A 27,218-nucleotide genomic window follows, 5' to 3' on the forward strand; every position below is an offset into this window, starting at 1 on the left:
ACATTATTCATTCAAGAACCTTTCTTTTAAAATTGTTTCAAATCATGCATCCCGTCAATCGCATAGTTATGCTGACGATTTGTTAAAGTTTCAGCATATCATTCATGATTTATAAAAGTATAGAGTAAGAACAAGTTACAACCTTACTTTAATGACATTTGCACATAACCGTCACAGTGTCCTTACATGACTGACTTACAACTATTTCGCTCTCATTGACGTAAAGGCGCATTAAATGTACAAATCTTTTTTTGAAAAAGCTCCATGTTGGATAACAGTGATTGAACTGTTTCCCTTTAACTAAAAAGAGTTTTCAAATCGACTGAACACTGAACAATTGTCTCGGCCCTGATCGTGAGAAATGTAATTTTTTTTTAAAAGCAACAACAACAAAACACTGCTAATGACGTTTGGCATGTTTGACGCCTGTTTGGATGTCTCTGTCTTGTAGATTGACTAAATATGTGAGTTTCGTTAAAAAAAATAAAAGTGTGTAAAAAGCCGATGTTTCCCTTTACTCTTTGTATATAAAGGCTAGAAATGATTGAAACAGTTTGTTTCTTCTCTCTGCGATTATGCCGTGTGTGAAATGCCATTCTACAGAAAAGCGAAAGATTGACAGAAATAATCTAAGAAAATAATGGGAAATACTCTCGGATTTGAAGCAAAGACAAACTGGTTTTATTATCTCTTTTGTTTTTGTTTAACGAAGATTCTTTTTCAAAACCGTACATTAATTAAAATCAGGCCATTATTTACACTGTTATTATACATCGATTTGTTAATAAGTAACACACTATCCAATTAATAATTTTAATAATTTCTTTTTCAATCCGTTTAAATGGTTAAATGACCTTTACACTGTAATAACACTGGTTTTGTTCTTTACCTAACTGTTCGGTCAAATACGCGTTAAAGCAACTGTATTCAACTGTTAAAGTAGATTGTACGTTATGATTTTGATCGTATATGTTCACATATTAAACGGTTGTGTTGGTTTGGGGTGATTGTGATATTGTATTTCTTTTGACAATTTTATCCGCCAAGTCCTTGTCCATTGTTTCCGGGAGTTTTAGGCTTCCTATTGCACAGATAACTCCGATGGCCCCAATAACGTGGTACATTATGCCAGGCATTTTCGAATCCTGAAAATTAACATTTTGACAAATATTATGTTATTTTCTTTAATTTTAAAGAAGCATTCTTACTCTCAAATAAGATTTACCACAATTAATACAATTGTTAAAATATAAAAAAGGATGAATATATGAGTCCGTGTATATACAATTGAAAGTAAAAAACGAAAAAGGAGTATTTAAATCCTTTTCGTTTTCTAATGATTGAAGAGAAAACCAAAATTGATATGTTTTTTTCCTTTACCGTTTTTTAATTATTACCACGAAATACAAAACAAGGAAACTATTTATTTATACCGTTTTTTGTTTTTTTGTTTTACAAAGTGAAAAACGAAAAACAAGCTATCCTTTATATACCGTTTTTTCGTTTTTCGTTTTTTATGATTGAAAGTAAAAAAAAGAAAGAAAAAGGAATATTCAAATCATTTTTCGTTTTTCTAATGACTAAATAGAAAACCAAAATTGATAGGCTTTTTCTTTTCTATGATTTCATTTTTACTCACGAACATCAAGACAAGAAATTGATTCATTGATACCGTTTTTCGTTTTTTGTTTTACAAAGCACAAAACGAAAAACGAGTAGCGCTGCAATTTCCTGTTCCACACGAACTTGATGACGTCACCATATATGTTAACGCTTACTTAAAGACATAAGGGGGGATATTTTCAGATGCCTTTCAAGAATTCAACGTTAACACAGATTTATTTCTGAGTTGAGTATTTTTATCAAATATATTGTAATAGTTTGTACCTGCAGCATGATTTCATAATTTACCGAGCATTGGAGTACATGCCTTGTTACAATTCGGCTTACATGTAATCCTGCCAGCATGTCTAAATCAAAGTGAAAGTAGTTCTGGAGTTTAATACGTTAGACAGTGACCTAATGAATATGCTGACATGATAAGTAGGATGCATCTTTCAACAATATTTCTTAGAGACGACACGTCAGAGTGTTGTTTTAGTGTATTGCATATGTGTAGCATTACATATTGATGTCAATAACAGTGGCAGTCCAGGAATTAATAAATGAGGCGGGGGTGGGGGGTTGGGGGGGGGGGGTTGGTTGGGGAGGCACGATTGGGTTTGAAGGTTGTCATCCCACCAACTTGGGAATTTTGTTTCGCTGATTAATTGCAATGACACATTCTTAACAGTTTGTTCTTTACAAACATTCATTAAAGAGTACTTTATATATTATAAACACGCCTTCCTCTCAATGTATCAATATTTATATGGCATCAAATGTAAGCAGGAAGTGTGGGGGATGGAGGTGAGATAGATCTATTTTCAGTCAAAAATGGTGCATTGTTGAGTACTATTTATTTAACAATAGTTTGAAAAAAACGTACACAACGTTACTTGACTTGCCGCCCCGCCTCTCCAGTTGGCCGCCAAGTCAAGTAAAGTGCCCCCCCCCCCTCCTCCCGGCATCAGGTATGAAAACCTTAATTCGCCAATGGTATTGACATCCGCCTCAGCTCGGTAAATTATTATCTCATGCTGCAAGTACAAAATATTACAATACACTTGATAAAAATACTCACCTCAGATATAAATCTGTGTTACATTCACGTTGGATTATTGAAAGGCACCTGTAAATCTCGGCCCTTATGTCGTTTAGTAGGCTTAACCATATATGGTGACGTCATCAAGTACATGTGAAAACTGGAAATGGCAGCGCCACTCGTTTTTCGTTTTTCTTTTTGCGCTTTGTAAAACTAAAATCGAAAAACGGTAATAATGAATCAATTTCTTGTCTTGATTTCCGTTAGTAAAATTGATTTCATGGAAAAGAAAAAGCCTAGCGATTTTGGTTTTCTATTCAGTCATTAGAAAAACGAAAAATGATTTGAATGTTCCTTTTTCGATTTTTACTTTTAATCATTAAAATTGAAAAACGGTATATACAGGATAACTTGTTTTTTGTTTTTCATTTTACACTTTGTAAAACAAAAAAACAACAGAAAACGGTATAAATAAATAGTTTCCTTGTTCTGTATTCCGTGATTATAATAAATAAACGGAAAAGGAAAAATCTATCAATTTTGGTTTTCTCTTCAATCATTAGAAAAAAGAAAAAGGATATGGATGTCCTTTACTTTCAATTGTAAAAAACAAAAAAACGAAAAGACGGTATATACACGGACCTATATGTCGAAAACAATGGTTCTTATGAAGAATTCCGAGTTTAATTTGAAAGAAATGTGCAGAAAACACGGTATTTCTACCTTATGAGACTATAGTAAAACCACTGTAAAACATTAGCATTCACCAATCATTTAATATTTTTGCTTTTTCAGCTATTAAATACACGGTTACAAGCTTGTTATTAGTAATTAATATACTCCATAAATGAATTATTTAGTAAGTATTTAAAGATTGATGACACAAAATTTATGTTTGTTATACATGTGTATGTCTTGATTTTGAATAAGAGTGTCACTTTAAGTTACAAATAAAACGGCCCAAAAGGCGTATACGCATGTTAAAGCTCAACATTTAATTTATTGTAAGTTAAAAAACACGCAAAAAACACCTTCTTAAGATGCTTACCAAATAAACCAGCTGGGGCCCCACCATCGCCGACAAGCGGCCAAAGACGCTCAGTGTCCCAAATCCAATGGTCCTATTCAAGAGAGAACAGTCATTGAAGGTATATTTCATCCTTTACTTTTAGAATGTTAAAAGGAAACGAAATGACATTTCTCTGGAATTTCATTGTATTCTTGCCAACAGTTCTGGGCGTCACGGGTACCTATTCCATCAGAACAATATAAATATATACAAATGTAGTTTAAAATCCACACTATGTACGGATTTGGAAGACATATGCAATTCATATTTATTTCATATTCATATAATGCCATCTTGTATATTCTTTGCGTATCGGCAATGTTATACTTAAATATACGTATAAAACTTGATTTGGTAAACATGAACCATAAAGAACACATTTTAAGCTTGTCGGATACATTTCAATAGTTAACATTTGAACTGAACGCCGGTTCTCACCTAAGAACAGTCCGGTGTATTTCTATAAAGGACATCATTTTAACTGGACCCCGCCTCTCACTTCATAACAAGCGGATATATTTCAATATCCATTGTCTTAACTGGATACCGGCTATAACTTTATAACAGTCGGATATATCTCAACGGTCATCATCTGTACTAGAACCGGCACTCACTTCATAACTGTCAAATACATTTAAGGTGTCATCGTCTTTACTGGACCCCGGCTCTCATCTTATAGTAGACGGATACAGTTCAAAGGTCATCGTCTGTACTGTAACCGACATTCATTTCATAACTGCCAAAAACATTAAAGCAGTCAACGTCTGTACTGAACCCAGGCTCTCTTCTTATAATAGGCCGATACAGTTCGATGGTCATCGTCTGTACTGGAACCGGTCTTATCTTATAACTGTCGGATACAGTTCAGTGGTAATCGTCTGTACTGGAACCGGTCTTACCTAATAACAATCGGATACAGTACAACGGTCATCACAGTCGGATACAGTTCAATTGTCATCGTCTTTATTGGAACCGGTCTTACCTTATAACAGGCGGAAAGAGTTCAATGGTCATCGTCTGTACTGGAACCGGTCTTACCTTATAACTGTCGGATACAGTACAACAGTCATCGTCTTTACTAGAACCGGTCTTACCTTATAACAGTCGGATACAGTTCAATGGTCATCGTCTGTACTGGAACCGGTCTTACCTTATAACAGGCGGATACAGTTCATTGGTCATTGTCTGTACTGGACCTCGGTTTTACCTTATAATAGGCGAATACAGTTCAATGGTCATCGTTTGTACTAGACCTCGGTCTTACCTCATTACAGGCGGATACAGATCAATGGTCATTGTCTGTACTGGACCTCGGTCTTACCTTGAAACAGTCGGATACAGTTCAATTGTCATCGTCTGTACTGAACCTCGGTCTTATATTATAACAGGCGGATACAGTTCAATGGTCATCGTCTTTACTGGACCTCGCTCGTACCTTATAACAGGCGGATACCGTTCAATGGTCATCGTCTGTACAGGACCTCAGACTTACCTTATAACTGTTTGATACAGTTGAAATGCCATCGTCTTTACTGGAACTGGTCTTACTTTATAACAGGCGGATACAGTTCAATTGTCATCGTCTGTACTGGAACCGGTCGTACCTTATAACAGTCGGATACAGTTCAATGGTCATCGTCTGTACTGGAACTGGTCTTACCTTATAACAGTCGGATACAGTTCAATTGTCATCGTCTGTACTGGAACCGGTCGTACCTTATAACAGTCGGATACAGTTCAATGGTCATCGCCTGTACTGGAACTGGTCTTACCTTATAAGAGTCGGCTAAATCTCAAATGTCATCGTCTGTACTGCAACCGGCATTTGATTCATGACTGCCAAAAACATTTAAGAAGTAATCGTCTATACTGAACCCCGGCTCCAATCTTAGTATAGGCTGATACAGTTTAATGGTCATCGTCTGTACTGGAACCGGTCTTACCTTATAACAGTCGGATACTGTTCAATGGTCATCGTCTTTACTGGAACCGGTCTTACCTTATAACAGTCGGATACAGTTCAATTGTCATCGTCTGTACTTGAGCCCGTTTTAGATCTTATAATAGGCGGATACAGTTCAATTGTCATCGTCTGTACTGGACCTCGGTCTTACCTTTTAACAGCCGGATACAGTTCAATGGTCATCCTCTTTACTTGAACCGGTCTTACCTTACAACAGTCGGATACAGTACAACAGTCATCATCTGTACTGGAACCGGTATTACCTTATAACAGTCGGATACAGTTCAATGGTCATCGTCTGTACTGGACCTCGGTCTTACCTTATAACACTCGGATACAGTTCAATGGTAATCGTCTGTACTGGAACAGGACTTACCTAATAACAGTCGGAAACAGTACAACAGTCATCGTCTGTACTGATACCGGTCTTACCTTATAACAGTCGGATACTGTACAACGGTCATCGTCTGTACTGAGCCCCGGCTCTCACCTTTTAACAGTCGGATACAATTCAATGGTCATCTTCTGTACTAACTCCGGTCTTACCTTATAACTGTCGGACACAGTTCAATAGTCATCGTCGGTACTGGAACCGGTCTTACCTTATAACAGTCGGATACAGTTCAATGGTCATTGTCTTTACTGGAACCGGTCTTACCTTATAACAGGCGGATACAGTTCAATGGTCATCGTCTGTACTGGACCCCGGCTCTTACCTTATAACAGTCGGATACAGTTCTATGGTCATCGTCTTTACTTGAACCCGGCTATAACCTTATAACAGGCGGATACAGTTCAATTGTCATCGTCTGTACTGGAGCCCGGCTCAGACCTTATAATAGGCGGATACAGTTCAATTGTCATCGTCTGTACTGGACCTCGGTCTTATCTTTTAACAGTCGGATACAGTTCAATGGTCATCGTCTTTACTGCAACCGGTCTTACCTTATAACAGTCGGATACAGTACAACAGTCATCATCTGTACTGGAACCGGTATTACCTTATAACAGTCAGATACAGTTCAATAGTCATCGTCTGTACTGGACCTCGGTCTTACCTTGAAACAGTCGGATACAGTTCAATTGTCATCGTCTGTACTGAACCTCGGTCTTATATTATAACAGGCGGATACAGTTCAATGGTCATCGTCTTTACTGGACCTCGCTCGTACCTTATAACAGGCGGATACCGTTCAATGGTCATCGTCTGTACAGGACCTCAGACTTACCTTATAACTGTTTGATACAGTTGAAATGCCATCGTCTTTACTGGAACTGGTCTTACCTTATAACAGGCGGATACAGTTCAATTGTCATCGTCTGTACTGGAACCGGTCGTACCTTATAACAGTCGGATACAGTTCAATGGTCATCGTCTGTACTGGAACTGGTCTTACCTTATAACAGTCGGATACAGTTCAATTGTCATCGTCTGTACTGGAACCGGTCGTACCTTATAACAGTCGGATACAGTTCAATGGTCATCGCCTGTACTGGAACTGGTCTTACCTTATAAGAGTCGGCTAAATCTCAAATGTCATCGTCTGTACTGCAACCGGCATTTGATTCATGACTGCCAAAAACATTTAAGAAGTAATCGTCTATACTGAACCCCGGCTCCAATCTTAGTATAGGCTGATACAGTTTAATGGTCATCGTCTGTACTGGAACCGGTCTTACCTTATAACAGTCGGATACTGTTCAATGGTCATCGTCTTTACTGGAACCGGTCTTACCTTATAACAGTCGGATACAGTTCAATTGTCATCGTCTGTACTTGAGCCCGTTTTAGATCTTATAATAGGCGGATACAGTTCAATTGTCATCGTCTGTACTGGACCTCGGTCTTACCTTTTAACAGCCTGATACAGTTCAATGGTCATCCTCTTTACTTGAACCGGTCTTACCTTACAACAGTCGGATACAGTACAACAGTCATCATCTGTACTGGAACCGGTATTACCTTATAAAAGTCGGATACAGTTCAATGGTCATCGTCTGTACTGGACCTCGGTCTTACCTTATAACACTCGGATACAGTTCAATGGTAATCGTCTGTACTGGAACAGGACTTACCTAATAACAGTCGGAAACAGTACAACAGTCATCGTCTGTACTGATACCGGTCTTACCTTATAACAGTCGGATACTGTACAACGGTCATCGTCTGTACTGAGCCCCGGCTCTCACCTTTTAACAGTCGGACACAATTCAATGGTCATCTTCTGTACTAACTCCGGTCTTTCCTTATAACTGTCGGACACAGTTCAATAGTCATCGTCGGTACTGGAACCGGTCTTACCTTATAACAGTCGGATACAGTTCAATGGTCATTGTCTTTACTGGAACCGGTCTTACCTTATAACAGGCGGATACAGTTCAATGGTCATCGTCTGTACTGGACCCCGGCTCTTACCTTATAACAGTCGGATACAGTTCTATGGTCATCGTCTTTACTTGAACCCGGCTATAACCTTATAACAGGCGGATACAGTTCAATTGTCATCGTCTGTACTGGAGCCCGGCTCAGACCTTATAATAGGCGGATACAGTTCAATTGTCATCGTCTGTACTGGACCTCGGTCTTATCTTTTAACAGTCGGATACAGTTCAATGGTCATCGTCTTTACTGCAACCGGTCTTACCTTATAACAGTCGGATACAGTACAACAGTCATCATCTGTACTGGAACCGGTATTACCTTATAACAGTCGGATACAGTTCAATAGTCATCGTCTGTACTGGACCTCGGTCTTACCTTATAACACTCGGATACAGTTCAATGGTAATCGTCTGTACTGAAACCGGTCTTAACCAATAACAGTCGGATACAGTACAACAGTCATCGTCTGTACTGGAACCGGTCTTACCTTATAGCAGTCGGATACTGTACAACGGTCATCGTCTGTACTGAGCCCCGGCTCTCACCTTTTAATAGTCGGATACAGTTCAATGGTCATCGTCTGTACTAAACTCCGGTCTTACCTTATAACAGTCGGATACAGTTCAATGGTCATCGTCGGTACTTGAACCTGTCTTACCTTATAACAGGCGGATACAGTTCAATTGTCATTGTCTGTACTGGACCTCGGTCTAACCTTATAACTGTCGGATACAGTTTAAATGTCATCGTCTTAACTTGAACAGGTCTTACCTTATAACAGGCGGATATAATTCAATTGTCATCGTCTGTACTGGAACCGGTCGTACCTTATAACAGTCGGATACAGTTCAATGGTCATCGTCTGTACTGGAACCGGTCTTACCTTATAACAGGCGGATACAGTTCAATTGTCATCGTCTGTACTAAACTCCGGTCTTACCTTATAACAGTCGGATACAGTTCAATGGTCATCGTCGGTACTGTAACCGGTCTTACCTTATAACAGGCGGATACTGTTCAATGGTCATTGTCTGTACTGGCCCACGGTCTAACCTTATAACTGTCGGATACAGTTTAAATGTCATCGTCTTTACTGGAACCGGTCTTACCTTATAACAGGCGGATATGATTCAATTGTCATCGTCTGTACTGGAACCGGTCGTACCTTATAACAGTCGGATACAGTTCAATGGTCATCGTCTGTACTGGAACTGGTCTTACCTTATAAGAGTCGGCTAAAGTTTAAATGTCATCGTCTGTACTGCAACCGGCATTCGATTCATAACTGCCAAAAACATTGAAGAAGTCATCGTCTATACTGAACCCCGGCTCTCATCTTAGTATAGGCGGATACAGTTTAATGGTCATCGTCTGTACTGGAACCGGCCTTACCTTATAACGGTCGGATACAGTTTAATTGTCATCGTCTTTACTGGAACCGGTCTTACCTTGTAACAGGCGGATAGAGTTCAATGGTCATCGTCTGTACTGGAACCGGTCTTACCTTATAACTGTCGGATACAGTTCAATGGTCATCGTCTTTACTGGAACCGGTCTTACCTTATAACAGTCGGATACAGTTCAATTGTCATCGTCTGTACTGGAACCGGTCTTACCTTATAACAGGCGGATACAGTTCAATGGTTATCGTCTTTACTGGAACCGGTCTTACCTTATAACAGGCGGATACTGTTCAATGGTCATCGTCTGTACTGGACCCCGGCTCTTACCTTATAACAGGTGGATACAGTTCAATGGTCATCTTCTTTACTGGACCCCGGCTCTAACCTTATAACAGACGGATACAGTTCATTGGTTATCGTCTGTACTGGACCCCGGCTTAGATCTTATAATAGGCGGATACAGTTCAATTGTCATCTTCTGTACTGGACTTCGATCTTACCTTATAACAGTCGGATACAGTTCAATTGTCATCGTCTGGACTGGAACCGGTCTTACCTTATAACAGTCGGATACAGTTCAATGGTCATCGTCTGCACTGGACCCCAAGCTGTTGTGATGCCAATGTTTGCTATCAAGGCAAATATGTTCGTCAACATACCCTTGTTAGGTGCATCTGAATGGAAATGACAAGTTAATACTATTTCAACAAGTTACAATTCAAATTTTATCTATTAAAGCAAATATGTTCAGTATGTCCTTGTTTAGTGCATATGAAGCATAAGCACTCGTCATGCATATTATTTAACGATATTCTTAAGTTGAGGCTCTCAAGAAAAAATGTATACGTAGGCTTCAAAACATTTTGTATTTTAGTACATCCCAGAATACTCCTAAATTATCAATGACAAAGTCAAGCATGTCACTCGTTCAATTTGGTTAATGTATTTGTAAGGTATGTTAAATAAGTCATTGTTTTGAACTTCAAACAAAAGACAAGTGAGTGAAATGCTTCAGGAAACTTTACTCAATTAGGTGTAAAGGACGTATTGAATTTCTTGTTTGATAACCCCCAACGCAATACAATCTGTATATTATATTTATAGATATACAACGAATTTTTCAACCTGCTGATTGAACACCTCCTACGACGAGCCCTCCGACGGCCACCGTTACAAAGCAAATTACTGCTGTTATACGCCGTCCAAATCTAAGGGAGAAAAAAAGATATTAGTGAAGACGTCAGCGAAAGTTTATCCTCTTGTGGTTTGTGCTTTCGGGTAAAAATACAACCCAAATGCAACCAGGTAATAACGCAAAATACACAAACCTGTTTTGGAGCCACATGGCTATTGCCTTAGAGGGGATTCCGACCACTTTAAACAGGAAGAAGTTGAAGAAGATGTTTCCGGACAAGGCTTGAATTCCGAACAAAATGCCGTATGACACAAAGCCCAATGCAAACCTAAAGAAAAAAAGGAAAGTGTAGGGACAATACTCGAAAAAAGTTAAATGTTTAACCAAGATTATGTTTAAACATTTTGCTACTGAGCTTGTTTTTGTAGCTTTTCGCATAAATATTGATGTTAAACACCCTGCCTGAGACACATACTAACGCTAATATTTATGCTTATAGTCTAAATCATCAGCAATCGTATTTACAAGTACTTAGCGAGTTAAAACTTGAATAAAAAATAGAACGGAATCGATGTATAAAGTATATAATATATTCTTATATGGAACGAAATAAGTGCTGAAAGTAGTGAGACAACTATGAGCTCTCTGGATGCAAACAGGTCAAGTATCGTGTGTTTTCTATCCTTTACAGCCGTCTCAGGTTTATGTAAGATATGATCAGTAGCCATTAGTTTTTTCCTGTTTACTTTAGCCACGTGCTGAATAATGCCCTCTGCAACATCCTGTCTGTCATGAGCTACGTGCCATCTGAAACTTTCTGGAATCCACCTGTAACAAAAAATATGTTAACTTTAGAGGATAAACGATCCAGCTTAAACGCACATTGTGAGGATATCATCAAACAATTGTATTTGACACATGTTTTTAAAATGGCAGGTAACTATCGTCAATAACACAGAATTAAACCTGACATAAAACGTGATATGACATAATGTGTAAACGCGCATACAATTAAACAGTGTAGGATGAATTAAGCAAGTCTGAGGAAACAAACATGAGGGTCATGATGGCCCTGAATCGCTCACCTGAGATGTAAATAAAACACTGCTTATAAACATCTGTTGGGTAGTTCGCCCAAAAGTAATGAAGTAGGTAATAAAACGGCTCTGTGCCCGAGCAGGCAGTTGAGCTTAGTTGATTTTATCCAAGGAATATTCTAAGGTCAATATTTACCAAAAACTACTTTCTAAGATCACTTCTTACCAATCAAATAACCTACAGCTTAACTTGCAATATGTCAATCGTTTGGAAAACTGCTGAAAATATTTCTTAAAGCTCTAGTTACGCTTTCAGTCATAGCATTATAATTTCCGAATGTAAATAAGAACAACTGCGGTCTGATCTTTTGTCTGCAGTTTTATATCTCTGGTTTCCAAACATTAACTCAAAGATTGGCCCATTCCAAGATAAAGGATTGTCAAACGATCAATCTGTGAGAGTGTAGCTTTAAACAGATATTATATGATATTTTACGCTTCAGAGTCTGCTAAGAGTCAAAGTGTTTTTTTTTTAAACATGTATTCCATTTACCTGTAATTAAACATGTTCAATCAACGTATTGTAAACCTATTATTGCATTTAAAAACACACAACTAACTATTGATAGAGAATATAGTTCTCTGCATCAAAATTTATTAGGAAATTACTATTTTCTAAAAAGTAAAGAAGAACAGTCACAGAAACATAACCGATGCCCGCATTCTGGCAAATGCAGGTAGATTTATATACACTGAGATATATGCATCATACAAAATGTTCTGTGCTTGTTTTATGAGTTCTGAAGTTTTTATATAAATGGGTAGGAAGTAGCTGATTGTTGACCGGTCATGTGTAGGTCAACCGCAAGGCGTGACCTCGGAAATTCTTTACAAATTTCATTTTCTTTAATTAGAGTATAGCTTCAACAAAAGATTTTAACCGTATGGAAATTTCACTCTGTATCATTTTTTTTATTTTACAATATTATATACAATATCATAAACATACAGTGGAAATGATTTTCAGAATTTCATTATATTTATGTTTGTATGCATACTTTGTCACTAACGGGTTGGGACCAGCTTTACTCCCAGGGACATTATTTATACAGACTTAGTAGACGACCACTAGACAATGTTACACACCAAACATCTAAACTCTAGGCCTTATGGTTTGTGTTTTGTCAAAAAGATTTTTGAAGTTTTGCCTTCTGGTTGCAATGGCAACCAGAGTTATGCATTGTATTCATTTATTTGACAACTTTGAAATAGCTTCACACAAAAAAATCCCTGTGAGATTATATTAAAATTCTGCAGGCGTTTAAGGTAAATATTATGTGTATAAGCTGGACGACGGACGCCAGACAGATCTCTATAGCTCACCTTTAGCACTTTGTGATGCAGTTGGCTAAAAACGAATCAGGAAAAAACAAAGAATAAATAGTTGAAAACTTATTCTTCATTCATTTTTGAAGTTTAAATGTAATATTAAACTTTCAATGTATATAATTCAAAGCGATTTACAAAACATGCAAATAAAACAGTTGTTTAATTTTTGAGTCATTATTTTACACAATTACACATATAGTTTGCGCAAACATGACAACAAGGAAAGCACCTAACAGTCATGCGACTCATTCCGGACAGTGTATGCGATTTAGATACATAACACATAATAATCACTCTATTAAAACTAGAGATACAGCAGGGATAAGGCTCAGCACGATCATTTTTTTTCAAAACTTCTCAGTTCAACTTGACCTTTGAGGTACAGGCCTGTCTCGTGCACGACACCAAGTGAAACACTCTTTAAACAGAAGTTTCGTAACAATGATTGTAGCAGAAATATCTATCAAAACGGATAGAGCTTGTGTTTCTAAATGCTTACTCTCGTAAAATATCTAGTTAACAAAATAAATAATATAAGATACGTGGCTGAAATATGGTATTGTCAATGGCAAAGTAAGTCAGTTTTATAAATTATTTTGGGACCTAGTTGTGCTGACACTGCTCGAGAATTTCGGTTGGCAAAGATATTTAGTGACTTTCAAAAAAAACAATGTTTACTTAGTACCTAATGAGTTCAAGTTTTCAACTATAAAATAAACTGTACTTAACATATCTCTGATGGTATAAAAGTAATTGGAACAGCTGTTAAAGTACCTTGACACAACTTAAAAGAATAAACGTCGAGCTGTTAGAAATATGAGTATTTCCCTTATACAATCATATTTGAGACACCCTTTATCCTTGATACCTAAGTATTCCTTCATATCTAAGGTTTAATGACGAGATGAGTTACTGTAGTAGCTAAATTGGTTGTAGTAGAAAGGTCGTTGCACTTAAGCGTAAAACTAGCACAGAAAATACCTTTCTTAATGAAAATGGAAGGGAGTAACAGAATAATGACGTTTACATTTTCTATTTTCCTTAGTTTTCAAGTAAAATGATTTTGTAATGATAAAAAACATATTTCTTTTCAATATGTTCAAGTGTGTCAAATATTTACAAGAAATATTTCGTGACAGATTTGTTGAAAATATATTACTTTCAAAAAGATGGCTATCGGCAGTATAGAAACGCGTGTGTGCCATAATGTATCACACTATTCAATTAACAACGTGGCTTCTTCATGATATCTTTGCAAATAAGAAACATATTAAACAAATAATGTCTTCAGTGTGTGGTTGGGCGCCAACCAGCTTGTTGGAACTATTCATGCGTTCATGCTTAATTTGAGAACATCATTCTAATGCGGTTAACCTAACATTTGCAAATGAACGATCATTTACTATTTGTATAATGTTTGTTGTTCTATAGCTTTGTGGATTTTTTGCCTCGCATTGCCCTCAAAGAGACTCTTTGCTAAATATGAGGCTACTGGGCTTGTATGCTAAACTGTATGCTGCATATGTATCAGCACAAAACCACAATACGTGCTGTTTAGATGGTGTCAACGTGATGAAACTTACATCTATATATATTCTAGTAGAACTTTTGGGTCTGAAATATTCATTCGAAGACTTTGAGAGCTCCTTAAACACCTGAATAGTTACGAAAGGATGTGTTTATGATCATTATCGATTGAAGTTGTGGTTCTTCAGACGCTAATTTTTGCCATGAGGCGATTCTAATGTTGGTTAATTATTAATTGTTGAATTTAATTAGTTTGTCTATATTGCACTTTTGTGTTTCGCTGATTGTGCGTATATATCTAATTGTTGAATACACTCCTAAATGAACTTTGGTTTATCAAGTAAATCATTACAATTTTATAACATACAGTAACAACAAAACGTGGTTGAAGTTCTTTAATTTGAGCATTTTAATAGACATATAAAGTTGATTAAGGCAATGTATACGATTAATCCCGTTGCAATCATGACCTTCCAAGTTTTTCAACTAACTATTGATTGCAGACAATCGAAACATAATATTTGGCACAGAAACAACATTAGGCCGATAATCTTGTTAGGAGGTTAAACATTTTATTAAACGTTATTTATGAGTGTAAAGTACAGTTTGATATTAACTAAAGCTAAGTTGATATAGTTCCAATATAAACCATTAACTTGAGTTTTTTAAACAGAGTCAGATAGCACAGCGGCTTGAAAATAGCAATCGGTTAAGTACACAGCTCTTATCCGAAGTTCGTTGAACTACTTCACTTTCATTATGGTTAAACCCTCATAGTATTTGTTTGAAAACCCTCTAATGCATAATAAAGATACAGCCCGGACAAGGCTCAGTCAAGACCAGTACCATCAACTGTACCCATTTTGAACTTAAAATGTGACCTTGACCTTTGAGGAAAATACATGGGACTTGTATGCGAATCGCCACTTTATCGTCATCAACCTTTTTGCCAAAACTCTATGCAATCTTGGAATGCATTGTTAAGAGGTAGCAAAGTTATAGTTTGATCGCTTGTATTCATTTCACATTTCGACCTCCAAAGCGTGCACTTTGAGCTACAGACCTGAGACTTCTGCACGACACACTGCCAACGTTCATGGCAAGCTTTTTGAAAATCGTATACTGCACAATAAAGATACAGACCGGACAAGGTACAGTCCAGCCAACTAGTATGAATAGTATTTGAATAAAAAATTAGATATTTGCCAAGAACTATACTTAGAAGGTCAATAGTACATGTGTTTGGTTGGATAGGTTCATACTTTAAATTTTCGTATATAGGTTGTCTAATAAATAAATTAAAATGATTAATTTGATTAAAGCTTAAGAAATATTGAAACTGAACAAGGCCTACTTACCACCACGCTATCAAACATGGGATTCCGATGGCTGCTGTCATGATTTGAATATAACGCCAGTCCTTTAGCAACCATGCACAAAAAGCAAGCACACACGCTTCTATAGGCCAAGAAGGGAATCCTATTATCCAAGATCGCCAGTTTGCCAATGAAAACTCGCACAATAATGCATATTTCATTGTCATGAAAAAACCAGCAGCAAGTCCAATAAAAAATCTGCAAACAGCAAACACAACCCAATGTTTTGAAAAAAATCCAACGACGTTGAAGACCATAGTTATAACTAACGCCATGAAGAACGGACGTTTTCTTCCAAACAATTCTCCAAATTGTCCAGCTACCACATTGCCAACAAGCGTGCCTGCTATCTGTATTGACATTGTTGTACTTGGTATGAAGTCTCGCTCACACACCAGCTCAAACTACGAATGACAAGAACAATGTAAAAGGATAGTTAAGCAGGCATTTCATAAGACAAGTAATTACATATAATGGTATTATATATTAAAAAATAAAATTAAGATATACTCGACTAGCTGATTTTATTACAACTGATGGTACAAACTTACATCGGTTACCATAGTTTTCATTCTATCTTCAAACTGAATATTCTGGCATGAGGAGTTTCCAATGGAACACGTTTTAATAGGACAAACGGAGGCTGCTGACTCGTTAAATGATTCCATTAGGGTGTTATTCGTACACAATTTGCTGTCCGCACATCGCCATCTCGGGGTTGCCGATATGAGAATCATGCCAGTTGTACTAAAGCAGATTATGGTTTTCATGAGGTGAGCGATCACATTGATCCGCCATTGAAATCGTCCACATCCACCTAGCTCCTCTATAACTTCATCAGGAGTAAGTTCCTTTTCTACCATCCTGTAAGAATATCAAGGTACATTTATTAAGTTTAGGTGTGATTACATCTTTTAATTGGTACATGGATACGACATTCAGCATTATGGTTTGGAAATTCAAATTAAAACATAATTCTGATTACCACTTTAAGTAAAAAGTATTATCGAAGGACCAGGAGTATGCATTCACTTAGTTTCCTGAAGCAATGCTTAAAAATCACAATGGCGTGAGCCTGTACATGTTCCTCCTAACTAATTTTCACCTTGTTCGTCGACCATTCGAGGAGGTAGGCGGAAAAATACACATGATGTAAACCTTTATAAGTGCACGAATTTAATCGATCAACTTAATGTGATAGTTAACTGCGATTGTAAAATTGCTATTTCTATAAAGAATCTTTGAATTTTTGTCCTTGCAAAAATGAAATAAATTTCTCATATTTCTTAAGGCTAAATTTCGTTTTCAAATAAACGATTGTTTTTCTTACCTACAGATACAGTTCGGAATATTTAACGTAAATAGTTTTAGAAACTGTCTCAAATTACGACCTGAAATACGTAAAATATACATCATATGTCCCTTTTTGTAGTCATACAGGATATGCAATTTATTCAAATGTTTCGGTACTAACCTTTAATCACACTTATTTTCAATTCAGTCAGTTTATTCCAAGTTGAAACTATTCTATGCACAGAATAAATGCTACTTGTAAGCTACCAAAAACCAGTATATAACTGCGACGCTCATATCGTGACTTATATACGGTCTAATTCTCGTACATGCAAAAGATTGATATGCAAATAACATAACAGAATATAACGAATCAGGATTATAAGTAAGCATATGCAACAAGATTAATGAACACAGTATAGTTGTTTCTCGATATCATATACTGTAGAACGGTTTACTTACCTCAAGCGTAATATGGTAATGTTTATATAGAATTTTGTAATTTGATTAATTGTAATACAATGATGAAGGCGTTACGCCGAAACGTTTAAGATAAAAACCTTTACGTGTTTGTGTGGTTTATTTTATTCATATTTAATTGTAATAAAGCACATTTTTTATGTGACCACAAGATTGACAATAACAATAGTATACTTACGTGCTTTTATCAACGAAGAAGGCCTGTAATAGAGAACTGAAAGAAAAGTATACAAATCAGTTTTAGAAACAGTTTAAGTCTTATAATAAATCTAGTGCGAATACAATAACTTTAAATACGTATGTTGACTAATTAAAGGTCTCGGTAGTGATGTGTTTAATTATATAGATGAAAAATCAGAAACTTTTTGTAATGTGATGATTTATATAAATTTTAACCAAATCCAGTATGATCAACTCAGCATTCACGAAATTGGAAAGGCTTTTAAATGTTTTACAAATATGAAGGAAATTGCATTGTGATTGGTAACGAAATGAGTACTTTATCGAAAGTGTGTTCAAATTATCGTCAAATGTATGTGATATATTCAATTGTATTTTGAAAGCGGATTTTTATCTCGACAAATGGATTGAAGGTATTATAATCCAATTGCATCTAAGAGTAGTGTTAACGGTAATATGAACAAAGGTGCTGCCTCTACGGGCTTGAAGTGTTATTGCCGGACACTTTAAGTTTAATTAATGACTAAGTGAAACATACTAGGAGTAAAAGGGAAACGTTTTTTTTTGTATATGTTAATAAAACTTTTAAAATAACAAGCAGTTCTGTTGCTGTTAGCAATTTATTTAGTGTATACGCAACAATCTTCAATAATAGTGCATATATTATATATAATGCATTACTTCATATTTTATATGAAGTTTAGAGTTATTCTTCTTAATTAACTTAAATAAAGCTACTATGCATTTGAGATCAAGTACACAAACGCATTTGAGGAATATGTTACAAACAGAAAATAAATAAAAACAAGAGCTGTCACAGAGACAGCGCGCTCGACTATTCCGCCGCTTTTCGGTGTATGGACTGAAAAGTTTTGGAAAAACATGCATTGATCACTGTTATATTAGATTTCAAAGCAATACATTATGTGCCGATATATTTACATAAATTGAATAGGAAAGTATTTGAGGTGGTACACAAACTTTAACATAAATTGTAATTTGAAAAAGGGGCATAATTTTGTCAAAATGCTTGATAGAGTTACCTCCTCCTGTGTACAGGTTGGGGGCATGATGGTGAACAAGCGTGCAAAGTTTCAAAGCCAGATGTCAATGGACTATAAAATATTTGAGGTGGTACGCAAACTTACACGTAAATTCTAAGTAAATTAAGGAGCATAATTATGTCAAAATGCTCGATACAGTGACCTCCTCCTGTGTACAGGTTGGGAGCATGATGATGAACAAGCGTGCGAAGTTTCAAAACAGTATGTCAATGGACTTTGAAAATATTTGAGGTGGTACGCAAACTTTAACATAAGTGGTAATGCTGACGCTGACACTCGGGTGACTAGGATAGCTCTCCTTATTCTTCGAATAGTCAAGCTAAAAATGATCACATATCAATAATGTTGCACTGAAGTATATTACAAGCAGGGGTAATTATAATTTTAACTAGAATTGAATGGGCAATTTCTATTTAAATATGATGGTAAAACATGGCAAAACATTTAATCAATTACTTATAATCATATGAACAATTTGTAGCCAAGCAGCTCTGGAAAATTGTCTGCAAAATATCTCAGTGAGAATACAGAATCTATTCTTATTTGTTTGTTACAAAAACATACACCACACCCCCGCTAAAAAAGTTGCAAAATGTTAATTATGAACAAATGTGTTGTTTAGATTTTAAGGGCAAATACAATTCTGCTTTAATTACAGAATTATCTTAACGATGCTTTCAATAAACTTTAAAATAATTTGTGTTTGCAATGACAAATCTGACAAACATCATGTCTAATGATAAAAATTATCTAAATTTCAATTAATGAATATTGTAAACAGCTTTGCTAAAATCAGGTATAAACCAAAGGACCTGTGACAGTTAAATATGCAGCAACACATGCATTTTTTACAGATCACCAACAGTGACCTTTTTGATAAAAAGGTTGTTGTTTTTTACATCTGGTGGGAAATAAAATTGTATGAATAAATTAATGTTAAAATTTTCTAACTTTTAAAGGCCCAATTTGTTATGACCTCTTATGAGGTATATTCTAAATGAAGCATGAAAATAGTCAACACCAATAGTTCATATCATGGGACTTTCAAGACCCAGTGTATTTAAGATTAAACTTATCAAGGTGTAAATATAAACAAATGACTTCTAAACCTCACATAATGTTTAACCTATAGGGTGATCATAAAAGAAATGATAAATTGCAATTACAATCAACATTCAACAGAGCTGAAAATATATTCTAAATTTAGCACCTATATAGAATATACAATAAAAGTAATTAAGTCAGTGATATTGTTGGAACACACCCAAATAAGAACTCAGTGAAAAACTGTCAGCTGAGCTCACTAAGCACTATTTCATATATTTTTTATATTTGTTGAGTGTACCAGCCAATAGAGCAAGACCAAATTTCAGTTCCAAAACCATTTATATATGAAAACAATTGAAACAATTAAAATGATTATATTATATGTACATACAGTGATCTTGGATTCATTGACAGTTAAAACACCCTAACTACTATACACCGAACTGGTGTCTTCTTGAAAAAATCATGAAAAAAAGGAACCGAACAAACCAGCAAAAACTGAAAGTATCTGATTTTAAATACTAAATATGGCACAAAATTAACAGAACAGAGTTTTGCAATTGTCTATACGTTGCTCAATTATTACATATTTGCTGTAAATGTCACATTTTGTATTATTCACACAAACAAGTTTGACAGGGGTGACTAACATCTGCATTCTCTTGAAATATGGGATTCTGTGCTGCATCCAGTTTCAAATTGTTTGACCACTTCAGGCTGCTGGCACATCAGAATCTGCAAATAACATAAATGCAATGTTTTTAACAGAATAAAAGTACTAACTACTTCTGTGAAGGTATACCAGTTAACAATCATTTGAGGCATACACACTTCTTCATGTAGTAATAAATTTGATAAAGTCACATATGGTGATAATTAAAGAAGTCCAACTTCAACACAAATTATATTTTTATGAAACAACGTTTCGGCCATTCGGCCTTCATCAGGTTGTATGTATATAATGAACAGGAAATGACGTCAACATCAAATGACGTCGACGTTGATAACGTTGATATAGTCACATAATGATAGTCATAGTGTAATTTGACGGATTCAAAGATCAAGACAAAATAGATGAAATATATTATGTTTGAATATTTTGCAATGAGTATTAATCAACTCCAAGGTAATTGACTACAAAGAAGCATTTTGGAGGAGTCAGAAATGCACTTGCTTAGAATCTCTTCTTACTTGAAGACATTTTCCATTCTCTGGAGGTGGTATGGAATTCCAGACAGAACTATCTTGAACAGGATTTTTTGTCCATAAAGGTCCTCTCGAGCTTCAGCAACCAGGCGGCTATAAAAAAAGAACCAATACATTTGTGCTTTTACAGAATGTTGAAATGTATTAAGAAGTATTGAGGGATAAGTCAAAAACCTGAAATTTATAAAAAAGCAAACAAAATAGTTCATTAGAAAATTATATAATCTCATGGCCGTGACCGGAAATAATTTACAACCAGCATGAAACAATGTTATTTAGGAATGAAACAAACAGAAAAGATAAACTTAAAAGATTCAAACCCGCTACTGTTTGGATACATTTTCATAAAGTGATTGTGAAATACTAATAATTTACCGCATGATGTCTAATCCAATTTGAGTTCGGCTGGCTGGTCTGTCATCATCCACATCTCCAACCTGTTGCAAACAATAACAAATTAATAATAAGTTATTAAGGAATTGGATTACTAAAAAATGTCCACTAGACCTGGTTGATGCAATTACTAAAAATCTTATTTTCATAAGGATATTCACTAACGGCTTCGATTTGGGTTGGTGAAGCTGGCATTTATGCACCAGTCAATTGTAACCATCCCCCCAGGTCCGGGGAATAGCAGGGACTTTGACTTCTGGTCAAGCCAACCCCGGCTAAAATCTCCGCTCCTGCGGGGACGAACAAATGGTAAAATCCCTGCCAAATGCCCCCGCACCCAAGGGACTCTTGGTAGGCACATTCCCCGCAATATTTTGCGCAAAGACAAAACCACCGCATTCATTCAGCAGCGTGGGGCCACCTGAAAGGTAACTAGAGCTATCACTGAAGGTGATTAATACCCCCGAACGCCGCCCTGATATGAAATTGCAGTCAACTAATTTGAAAGCCAACATATAAATGACAACTTTATTTTATGGACTATTGTCATTGTAGTTTGCTAAAATAGTGTAATGATTCATGTACACTGAACTCCTTCTCATTGTGCTGTACCATTGTATAAAGTTTCATTACATTCCATCCGGTAGATTTCAAGTTATGCTCCGGACAAGAAAAAAGTAACAATGGGCAATAACTCTGTAATTAGCTCAAATAGAATTGCGGTTTCTATACAATGCACTTTCTCTTATTATGATCTATCACTGTATGAAGTTTTATTAAATTCCATCCAATAATTTTCAAGTTATGCTCCGGACAAGAAAAAATAACAAAGGGCAGTAACTCTGTAATAAGCTGAAATAGAATTGAGGTTCCTATACACTGCACTTTCTCTCATCGTGATCTATCATTTTATGAAGCTTTATTAAATTCCATCCAATAGTTTTCAAGTTATGCTTGGGACAAGAAAAAGGTATTAAAGGCAATAACTCTGTAATTAGCTAAAAAAGAGTTATGGTTCTTGTGCACTGCACTTCCTCTCATTGTGCTTTACCATTGTATGAAGTTTAATCCAATTCCATCCAGTAGTTTTTAAGTTTTGCTCCGGACAAAGTTGCAACGGACCGACCAACAAACCGACCGACCACAGGAATTATAAAATATTATTAAAGGTTAGAAAAAAACAACAACATGATAGTATTTACCTGTTTTTTCCATTGATTTTTAATTGAATTGTCCCTGACATGAGGAAATAGTAACTAAAATATTTTTTACTTCTTATATTGATACTTATTGTTCTGGGTGGTGAAAGTTATATTCACAGATTTCCTAAACAAAGATGAAGTTTACAGATGCAACCTCACATTTGACAGTTTAGACATTATTTAGTTTTTGTATTAAATGAAAGAATCAGCTTATTTTTGTATCATTACAAAAACAGATCTCAAGTGTATGAAAATGTCCCTTGAATAACATTTTTTCCTAAAACATTATTAAGTAACAGGGCTTTTTCTGCCCAATTTGGGAAAAAGACACTAGACATTTTGGATAATTTTGCATCGTGAAAATGCTGAAATTGGGAAAATTAACTGTTAAAAGAAAAAGCTGTCTAGTCTCCTGGGAATTAGGAAATGATTTTATATTAGTTTAATTCCCTTTAATAGAACCAAAATGGCTGAAATATCAATCCTTGGGTGTAAATATCTATTGCAATTAATCAATCATGAAAGATAATATTTCATACAGATATATTTGAATGTGATGAAAATCAATGCTTTCCGAGTACAATTATCAAAAACACTTTACATCACATAATTTATTAGGATGTTGAAAATGAACCAGTACATTTTAAAAGACTTTCTAAAAAAAAAAATTCTGAAGATAGGGAAAACATCTTATATTTTGCTTTGGGAATGGGTCCAAAGTCGAACCCGTGGGTACTATAGAAAAAGCCCTGAGTAAGTACTACGCTTTTAGCCATGAAACATATTTTTTATACTAAATAAATTCCAATGAAACTGTCCAATATGTATCTAAAACTCACATTGGCAGCTAGATGGTGTAACTCAGTTGGCAAGAGCACCGTGCTAGTGTTCCTGCAGCCGTGAGTCTGAGCCCCACATCAGGCACACTTTTCTTCTCAGGTTTACCATAATCATGCACAATAATTTTTAATGAAAAACAAATGTTTTTTAGATTTAGTTTTCACTACTTAGCGATGAATAAGTCGATTGAAGGACGAAAAATCTTAAATATTGAAGAAATCAGCTTCTATGTAGTTTTGAGGTTCAATATTTAACAAGCATGACTTATATATCCGATGGAACATAAAAAGCTGTAATAAGGAGTTGATCAATTTTTATGAAAATAATATTTTATTAGATTTCTATTCAAAAAGCATAAATTTACGCTTTCCCGGAAATGTCGTAAAGCAAAAATAATATGTTTGAGAGTCAAATTTATCGGGACTTCCAAATCAACAATGTGTTGTGGATTTGTGTTGATTGCAGCTATGTTTAAAAAGATTTATGCATTTTTGTAACCCGGAAATGAATTTCAACCGCGAAAATACATTATTTTTCTGAATAACATTCTTATTTGACACAATATTATCAGGATCTCTCAAGACATTGTTGGATAAGTATTCTGTGGCATTTTGACATAATGACGAAGTACTTATGTCGACAGACTTTTTCGTAATAATGTGAATGCTTTTTTATCCATAATCTGTTAAAATCTTTTTTTGTAAAATTTGTCCAACTCCTAAATAACCCCAAACATGTCGCCAAGAATAAATGTTTTAACCCTCAAAAAGATCGTTTCTCAAATCTAAATAAAACAAGCATTTTCAACGTTTTAGTTTTTGACCTTCCCCACCCACTTTAGAATTGATGTGGATACCGTTTGCATCACTTTAGCTTGTTCATTACGTAAAAACCAACGTTATGTCATTATGGTGTCCAAACAGCAACGTATGAACGATTGAATTTACAATAACAAGTATAATTCTTAGTTCAGCTCACCGTGAAAACAACGTTAAATCCGTGTTATTGCATCATGATATTGATATATGCAAATCATTGTTTACATCAACTGTAAAATGCGCATAAATACATTTATCTTAATCATTTAGATATCCGGTTTGGACGGTATTTTTTAAGATGTGGGGTAAAAAAACAACAATTGTTATGACAAACCCTGTTCGTTTTGTATTATTATTGCAGAGTTATGAAATATAATTTCCGGTCAAAAGAAGTACTCTTGAAACGTGTATTCATAATATGTGTTCTCCACTCCTTTTATGGAAGTGCCGAAGGTGGATTGTACATGTACCTCGGGTTTTTCCGTATTGATTTTCATTGGTTAACGGAGGTCAAACCCCGCCCTAAACATGTACAATTTGCTTGCCGGCATGCACGCGCTTTATATGAACAATGTATGACGAGCTTTTCTGGTTCTCATTTTCACGGTTCAGTGGTGCCCAAATTTTTTAATGCCTATTACTCCGGCAAAAAAGAAGTAGTTCCTTGCATACACGTACAAACCGTAAGAGGGCTTGTACAGACAAACGCTTCGCGTTTGTCTTCAAGCCCGTATTAATTAATAAAGACGTAAGGTTTTGTAGTGGTGTGCATTTTTGTACATAGATAACGTATCAAAACGTTTTATTTTGAACATAACATTATTTCGGATGTACAATTCGAAGTCCAGAAAGAAAGATGCGCCTTATGTCTAAAAGGGTAAAGCCGTGTTACTGAAGGCAAAATACCAATAATTAATCGTGATATGTACCGAAATATCAAATCCTGGTTTGGTCAACGACATGAATGGTATTCACACCTCATTTGCGTTCTATCTTTGTTTAGGGTTTTGAGTCATATTTATATGAGGCGTCGTCAGATACTGTAGCAAGGTACGGGTTTTACCCGATTCACGGGGACATCCGTTTTCCTATGGTATTCTGACACAATGAAAATATTGGCATTTTGACTTATATTTATAAACATGTTTTAAGAATACACATTATAATTCAATAGATTGATCATTTGATTTATTTTTACATTTCTTTGGAATTATTAGGTGTTAAAAATGTTTTACTGTCTAAAAATGAGTCACAATGCAGTACTTATTGAACGATTGAACGACTAAGTGAATGAAGTTTTGAACAAACTATTTAAACTTGGGCCGCGAACTAAGCATAGACTAACATATACATGTCTTATTTTTGTATCTCGTTTAAACATTTAGCGTGTTTCGTTTAAGTGTCCTACCGGTATCGTCAAAACAAATTACTAACGCGTTTAACTGATTTGTGAATATTATATATAAGGGCTTTAATGATTGTATTTTTTGGTAGATATTGTGGTGGAATTACCAAAAGCACTCTCCTCCCCTTTCATCCCCCCGCCTCCGTCACACGCACACGACCAACACAATGAATAGGTACATTCCGCGTAGCTTTGATTTTAGGCCATCTGATATTGTTCAGTCGACCAAAGAATTATAAACACGCTTTCCTTGGAAAGGTTATCTCTGCGGACACTCCAAGGAAATCAATTGACTCTGATGGATACAATAACTTGCGGTTATTGTTTTCCAGATCCACTTCCAAGAAACTATTTTATAAACTTAAAAACGATACGCGTTTTATGAGACTAGCTTATCACAAGAAATGCAATCTCATTCGCCTATGCAAATCAAAATGTGACTTTTACTCTTGTTGACAATGTTTGATTATATCCTTATTTATATAAAACAACTACTGAAACACGCTCAGTAGCCGAAGGTTTAAACATAAACCTCGTTTAATGGAACAGGGTAAACGCCAAAGACATAGAACACAAAAAAACAATGAATGGAACAGCGAAGTACCGCCCCCTTTGTACCGTTTCACACAAATGCAACTTTATCATTACGTTTGTCCATAATTTCCATTCATTTGCTTGAAAACACCACAAGTCTATCCGAACTAATTCAGAACGAATAACTGACGCCCTATCTTTTCATGTCTTGAATTTCACAATTCAGTATATTTACAGTAAACTGTTTGAACGGATCAATAAATTGTGATTACGTGGTTAATACTGCACCTCGTCCATTTTGATTTAAAAACGAACATTGAATTCACATGAGAACGTTCCACATGCCCTGGATGCAAACAACTGATAATCGCCGTGTCATGAAAATAATCTCGAAAACCCTAACAAAATGTGTTACTCTTTATACTTACATGTTTATTAACTGCCTTTGTACACACTAATTTTATCGTAACGTTTGAAATTGCTTTATGCAGTGTGTAATGCGCATTCGTTAAACTAACATTCGCATCGTAAGAAAGTCGCCGAAATGATTACGCCGGAGATTCGTCGCGGGCATTCATGCGAAAATGAACGTCGCTTCATTTCAACAAAAAAGAACAAGAGAGTGTAAATATTTATATTAATTTGGCGTTAACTCACAAAAATATGCACAAAAATCGCTGGTAAGAACTTTATGCGAGTTGAAATGTACATAAGGACTAAAACTATTAAATTCTGAACGGGAAATAATGATTTCTTGCTGATCGCCTCAGAAGTGGAGTTCCGTCACAGGGTTATATGAATTAGACGTTTTCGTAACATTTTCCGATGCC

At 35.7% G+C, this 27,218-nt stretch overlaps 1 protein-coding gene across 2 annotated transcripts; it reads right to left on the minus strand.

The window, feature by feature from the left end:
- Positions 1–51: 51 nt before the first annotated feature.
- LOC128243263 (organic cation/carnitine transporter 2-like) lies at positions 52–17,645 on the minus strand. Of its 2 annotated transcripts, none has more exons than XM_052960915.1 (8): positions 17,401–17,645; positions 16,478–16,790; positions 15,909–16,330; positions 11,204–11,425; positions 10,588–10,670; positions 10,019–10,136; positions 3,693–3,765; positions 52–1,145 (listed from the first exon to the last, which is right to left on the minus strand). In XM_052960915.1, exons 2-8 carry the CDS (start codon positions 16,787–16,789, stop codon positions 981–983), a joined length of 1,395 nt encoding a protein of 464 aa, XP_052816875.1. In that variant the 5' UTR covers position 16,790; positions 17,401–17,645; the 3' UTR covers positions 52–980. The 2 variants fall into 2 exon arrangements, 1 of the variants encoding a protein (XP_052816875.1); XR_008262804.1 differs by having other exon boundaries at positions 1,070–1,145; positions 3,693–3,894.
- Between the last annotated feature and the right edge of the window lie 9,573 nt (positions 17,646–27,218).

Source organism: Mya arenaria, chromosome 8, assembly GCF_026914265.1.
Source record: "Mya arenaria isolate MELC-2E11 chromosome 8, ASM2691426v1".
NCBI classification, from domain to species: Eukaryota; Metazoa; Mollusca; class Bivalvia; order Myida; family Myidae; genus Mya; species Mya arenaria.